General features: G+C 46.6%; 1 protein-coding gene across 1 annotated transcript; it reads left to right on the top strand.

Moving 5' to 3' along the window:
• Positions 1-2497: 2497 nt before the first annotated feature.
• Positions 2498-4979, top strand: LOC147418490 (pentatricopeptide repeat-containing protein At5g52850, chloroplastic-like). Its single transcript, XM_086507388.1, has one exon. The coding sequence runs from the start codon at positions 2761-2763 to the stop codon at positions 4882-4884; it is 2124 nt and encodes a 707-aa protein (XP_086363514.1). The 5' UTR covers positions 2498-2760; the 3' UTR covers positions 4885-4979.
• The last annotated feature ends 789 nt before the right edge of the window (positions 4980-5768 follow it).

A 5768-nucleotide genomic window follows, 5' to 3' on the forward strand; every position in this document is an offset into this window, starting at 1 on the left:
GATACATTGCGGATCAGTAGTAATTTCCAGAGGAGCCCGCAGCGGCGTGGTATATCCTATGCATGTGTTTGAGGTTTGAGACAGCGTAGTCAGTTTTGTTGCTGGCATGCGTTCACTGAGAGACGAGACGTTTCTCTTTGCCAATGATCTATATCATGCTCAAGAGACAGAGTATATAGTGTGCAGGATGTGCAGGTAGACTCTATAGAGACAGAGGTAGAGCGATAGTGCTCTAGCACGACACAATAGGCGTTGTCAGAGTTTGTGCAGTCAGAGGTAGACCATGTCTGCTCCCTTGAGACATAGACACAGATGAAAGATATGGAGTTTTTCGACATGCTCATGCTAGAGGCTGATGAGTTGATGTCAGGATACACAGTTCGGCCTATGGATGAGAGGGACGTAGCTACCCCACTGTCGGCAGTGACACATCCATACGCGATGAGTAGTCCTGATGATGCAGTACATGCACATAGTGCAAGAGAGGCTAGGACAACCATGTTTGCACATATTTCTTCAGCGTTCGAGCGTCATGTGCGACCTACTTGTGTTGAGACCCGACCTAGCAGCTGCAATGGGAGCATTTGCAGCAGGGATAGTGAGTCATATGGTGGCTGACACTAGCATGATGCTTCGTGGAGCTTTGCAGTCCATACAAAGTTGTCTCCAGGATTTACATGCAGGCTCTAGCATAAGTACGCACACTCGCCTACCACTAGAGCCGATACGGCTGCGTGCAGATCGACAGAGTGAGCCCATGGGCATAGGTTGAGAGAGTCTCTCACAAAGTTTCTTGTACATACTAGTAGTTTAGCTAGCAGGTCTCACTTATCGGCGCATCGCCTTTAAGTGGGAGATTGTTGGAATAAAGGCGCTACGTCTTTGCCTGGGGCCGGATGTCCGGTGTCCGATCGCCCACCCACTGTGTATACACACTTCCTTATTCTTTCTATACATAAGAATAAGGAGCACCTCACTCACTTGAGTTACTTCTTGAGGTTGCTCCACTCACATATAGAAGAAGAATAGTAAAAAAAGATGAAGAGAGAATATGTGTGCCCCCAAGTTAATGTCCCCTCTTCAACAATCCATAAGATGATGAGAGAGAATGGGTACCCACATCTTTAATTTGTATTTTTCTTGATTAGGATAAGATACTTTCATTTCCAAAGTGAAAGGTTATTGTAGTTGATAATTATAAAAATAACAATTTTGACCACCTCTCTCTCTCTCTCTCTCTCTCTCTCTCTCTCTCTCTCTCTCTCTCTCTCTCTCTCTCTCGCGTGCGCGCACACACAAAGTGATTGCACATTCTTCTCTTTGTAAAGGTCATGCGCTTGTGTGCACGAGGCAACAATGTTGTTCATCACTGAGGTGTGCATCTCTTTTTGTTTGTCTCGTGTGCGCGCACTATTGCCTCATGCACACAAGCACATGACCTACTCCTTTGTAACATTAAGCAATGAAGACATAGAGACAGAGTGTAGCCCCTAGTTAATTCCTCTCTTAAATACTCTATAAAAAGAAGGAAAAAACATTGACTTTGCCATGTGGTCCAATTCAACAAGTGTAATCCAACAGTTCACGAAAAATTGCTCGCAACAAGCTCAATCCAATGGTCCACAATTGCTCCGAAGAGTTCAAGAGTCTACTACTAAAGGGGCATTCAAATTGCACACCAAAGACCGCCCACAATTTCTCCGAAGAGTTCAAGAGTCTACTTCTAAATGGGCATTCAGATTGCACGCCAAAGACCACCCACAATTGCTCCGAAGAGTTCAAGAGTCTACTACGAAAGGGGCATTCAGATTGCACGCCAAAGACTGCCCGTAAAGGAAACGCACTAAGGTGGCACTGAACAAGTGGTTGATAAAAAGGTGCACGGGCTTTTGGACCCATGCAAAACCAGGGGGCCTCATACCTCCGAACATGCAGGTGGGTTTTTGTGGACGAGCTTTGATCCCTCACCCTCGTGCTGGAGAGGGTTGAGATATAGCTAGTGACCACTACGCCAAACTTGATTGGCTATTTCAGGGTTGCTATTTTTTATTATAAAATTTCACATGTAGTATACTCCTACGGGCTCGTCTTTACTATATTCAATTTCTTCAGCAGATTCCCTTGAATCCAATACTTTCCTCCTAAGGAGAACCTCATCTAAAATGGGAGCGCAGGTGCCTTTGCGCTCGACGTTGCAGTGAGTGGGGATTCGTTATTTAAAAAAAGAAAAACATGGGTTCCTTGCCCTGCCTGATCCCCGCCTCTGCTCTTGCTTCGTCACTGACCCCCCCCCCCCCCTTCTCCTCTTTCCATTTCCTTTCCTTCCAGTTCCTGCGCAGCATTGTGCTTGGGAGCCCGCCTTGCAGCACCCCTAGTTATGTTTGCCAGCGGGGATCTTTGACGATTCTTCTTAATAAAAATTTTAAAATGATTGGGTACCACATACTACTAGGCCAAGAAATAAGGAAAATTCCAAATGTCCCTTCTTCAGAGAGGGGCTTATGCATTTGAAGTTGAAGCCAACTGCAAATACAAATGCAGGTAATGAGTTGGCCTTCGACAACGACGGGTTCTGACACACAACGACCTGCGGTTTCTTTGGCTCCTTGAACATGTGAATTTGCACGGCAGGGAGGATGGCACAACTCGCCCAATGTATGTGTCTATCTTTCTAGCAGATCTTTAGCCGGCGTAGCCAAGCCTCCCTTCGCCTTTCCTATTCGGTGAAAAAATGAAACTTGAAAGCTTCTTACTCCTTCAATGGCTGGGCTGCCCACAACCGTTGGTGGCCTTGTTTCTTTTCTGCAAAAGTGCAGAAAAGAGAAGGACTTGGCATCTGCCAAAGAATTGTATGCCCATATCCGCAAATATGGCATGGAATCTCAGACAACTGTTGGAAATCATCTGGTCCCCACGCTTGCAGACTGTGGAGCTCTTGATGAGGCTAGCCAGATTTTTGACAATTTATCATACCGGAATGAGCGCTCTTGGACGGCTCTCATGTCCTGTTATATTGACCGTAGCGAGCCGCAGCATGCACTCACCCTGTACAAAAAAATGCAACACAATCATGTCACTCCCAGTACCTTCACCCTTGTTGTTGCTCTGAAAGCTTGTGCTGGGTTGAAAGATTGGGCCAAAGGTCAGAAAATTCATAAAGAGATTGTATATACTGGTTATGAAAAAGATATTTTTATCGGCAATGCTCTCGTTGACATGTACGCAAAGTGTGGGTCATTCTTGGATGCATTGGGAGCCTTTAGAATATTGCAAGGCCGGGATGTTGTGACTTGGACTGCAGTCATAACTGGCTATGTAGAACATGGGCAGTTTGAAGAAGCAGTGAATTGCGTTGATGTGATGCAAGAAGATGGTGTTTCACCCAATGCGGTGACCTTTGTTTGCATTTTGAGAGCTGTTGCAGGTACCGGCTCACTTTGTAAGGGTCTTGAAGTTCATACCCAGGTTGTGTTATGCGGCTTTGAAGGAGATCAAGCTGTTGGAAACACATTGATCGGATTGTACGGCAAATGTGGCTCTCTTTCATGTGCACAAGAGATTTTCAACAAGCTACTTTTTCACGATCACATTTCTTGGAATGCATTGATTACTGGTTATGCTGAACATGATCTTTGTGAAGATGTGCTCAAAGCATATGAGCAGATGCAATTTGAGGGTGTCTCCCCTGATGCAGTAACGCTCAATTGTGCACTGAAAGCAAGCGGCAGCCTGGGAGCTTTAGATGTGGGCCAGATAATACATGCAGATATTACAGCAAAAGGACTCGAAGATCACATTATTGGAAATGCTGTGGTAGACATGTATGCTAAATGCAGCATGATGGATGATGCACATCAGGCTCTCGTGAAGCTCCCTTCACGAGATGTAGTATCATGGAACGCTCTAATTCTAGGATATGCTGAAGAAGCGTTGGGTGAGCAAGCTTTTAGATGCCTTGAGAAGATGCAGGAAGATCATGTTGCGCCGGATCCAGTCACCTACATTAGTACTTTGAAGGCATGTAATGGCAAGGGAGGAGCTCTAGATAGGGGGCAATACCTGCACAGAGGATTGACTCTTTTAGGATGTGAGCAGAATACGATCGTTGGCAGTGCCTTGGTGGACATGTATGCCAAAGTTGGGATGCTTGTAGATGCTCAGAAGATCTTTGACAACTTGGCTAGTCGACAAGTTATGGTTTGGTCTGCACTTATTGCCGGGTATGCCGAGCGTGGATCTTGTTTGATGGCACTAAATTGCTATACCAAGATGCAAGCCGAGGGTATTTCTCCTGACCCTGGCATGTTTGTCTGCCTTCTAAAAGCCTTCAAAACTGTTGGAGCGCTGTTTATCGTCCATGAACTGCATAGTGATATTGTTCAAAGAGGATACGAGCAAGATCTTTTGGTTTGCGGCATTTTGGTAGATGTATATGCAAACTATGGCTCACTTTTGGAAGCACAAAAGGTGTTTGATGCCCTCCCTTTGAGGGATGTTGTCTCCTGGAGCACCATGATAAGGGGATATGGCATGAACCACGAGGGATGTACTGCTGTTAAGTGTTTTGAGAGCATGCAGGATGAAGGTGTAAAGTTGGACGATATCACATTTTTATGTCTTCTTTCTGCATGTAGTCGTGCACGCCTGACAGTAAAGGGTCAAGAGCTCTTTTCCACGATGAGAGGGAAGCACGGTTTTATTCCTAGTGTAGAACACTATGCATGCATGGTGGATCTGCTGGCAAAGTCAGGGCATTTGTATGAAGCTGAAAAGTATGTGGAAGGCATGTCTTGCCCCCCTGTATTGACAACATTGCTCACAGCATGCAATTTTCATGGAGAAGCATACCTAGGACAAAAATGCTTTCAACGGCTTACACAGTAATGCACTCTCATGTAAACTGAAATTGTAGGTAATGCAGAGTTAAAGTGTAATACTTAAATTTAATGAGTATATAGAGTACCGATTTTTTTTTTTGAGATAGCTGTGTCTTTTTCTATTATGTTGGTGACCAATGCGTGTACTTGTTCATCTCCCGTGTGACAGTAAAGGGAACTCTCTCACATTGGCTACTTCATTTTTATAAGGTAAGACAAAAAACCCTTAAAATGTACAATTGTGAGAGCGTGCTCGCTACTGCTAACACCCCCCCCCCCCTCCCCCCCGGGGCTGCGCGCTGCATTACTCGCCCGCTGCCCTCTCGCGCCGCTACCCCCCCGCCCACTGCCTCTTCAGCTGCCGCCCCCTTGCCCGCCTTATCCCCCCCCCCGCCTTCCTCTTTCCCGAAGTTTCCGTGCAATTGGCTCTGGCAGCATTGTTCTTTGGACAGTGCTCGGCGCGCTCGGTTGCAGAGTCTTTTCTCCGTCCGCTTCTTCGCCGCAGCAGTAGACACAGATGGAGGCTCCAACTCCGCTACAAAGGGACTCGTCCGAAGCCCCCTCGCCCGACCCCGTTGAGCCTACCATTCGACTTGCTCTTTCACCGATAGAGCAAGCGAGCCTAGCCGCAGAGGTAGAGCGCTTGCAGGCGATTTCTATCATCTGCAAGATTCTCGGCACCTGAACTAGCAGAGGACAGTTGTGTGACCTTCTCCAGGCCCGCCTTCTCGCAGAGGTGGGCAAGATCTTGGACGTATAGATATTCGGACGAGGTTACTATCAGATCGATTTTGAGACCTCCGAGATGACGTCCAAGGTCATCGCCATGAGTCCATTGACCATCCGAGCAGTACGAGCCCACCTTTCGACAATGGAGACATGGTTTTGACC

The sequence above is a fragment of the Adiantum capillus-veneris genome, chromosome 30, assembly GCF_014529385.1.
Source record: "Adiantum capillus-veneris isolate H3 chromosome 30, ASM1452938v2, whole genome shotgun sequence".
NCBI classification, from domain to species: domain Eukaryota; kingdom Viridiplantae; phylum Streptophyta; class Polypodiopsida; order Polypodiales; family Pteridaceae; genus Adiantum; species Adiantum capillus-veneris.

Coding starts and splice junctions, on each gene's coding strand:
- LOC147418490 (XM_086507388.1), top strand. CDS start 2,761: ATGGCTGGGCTGCCCACAACCGTTGGTGGCCTTGTTTCTTTTCTGCAA.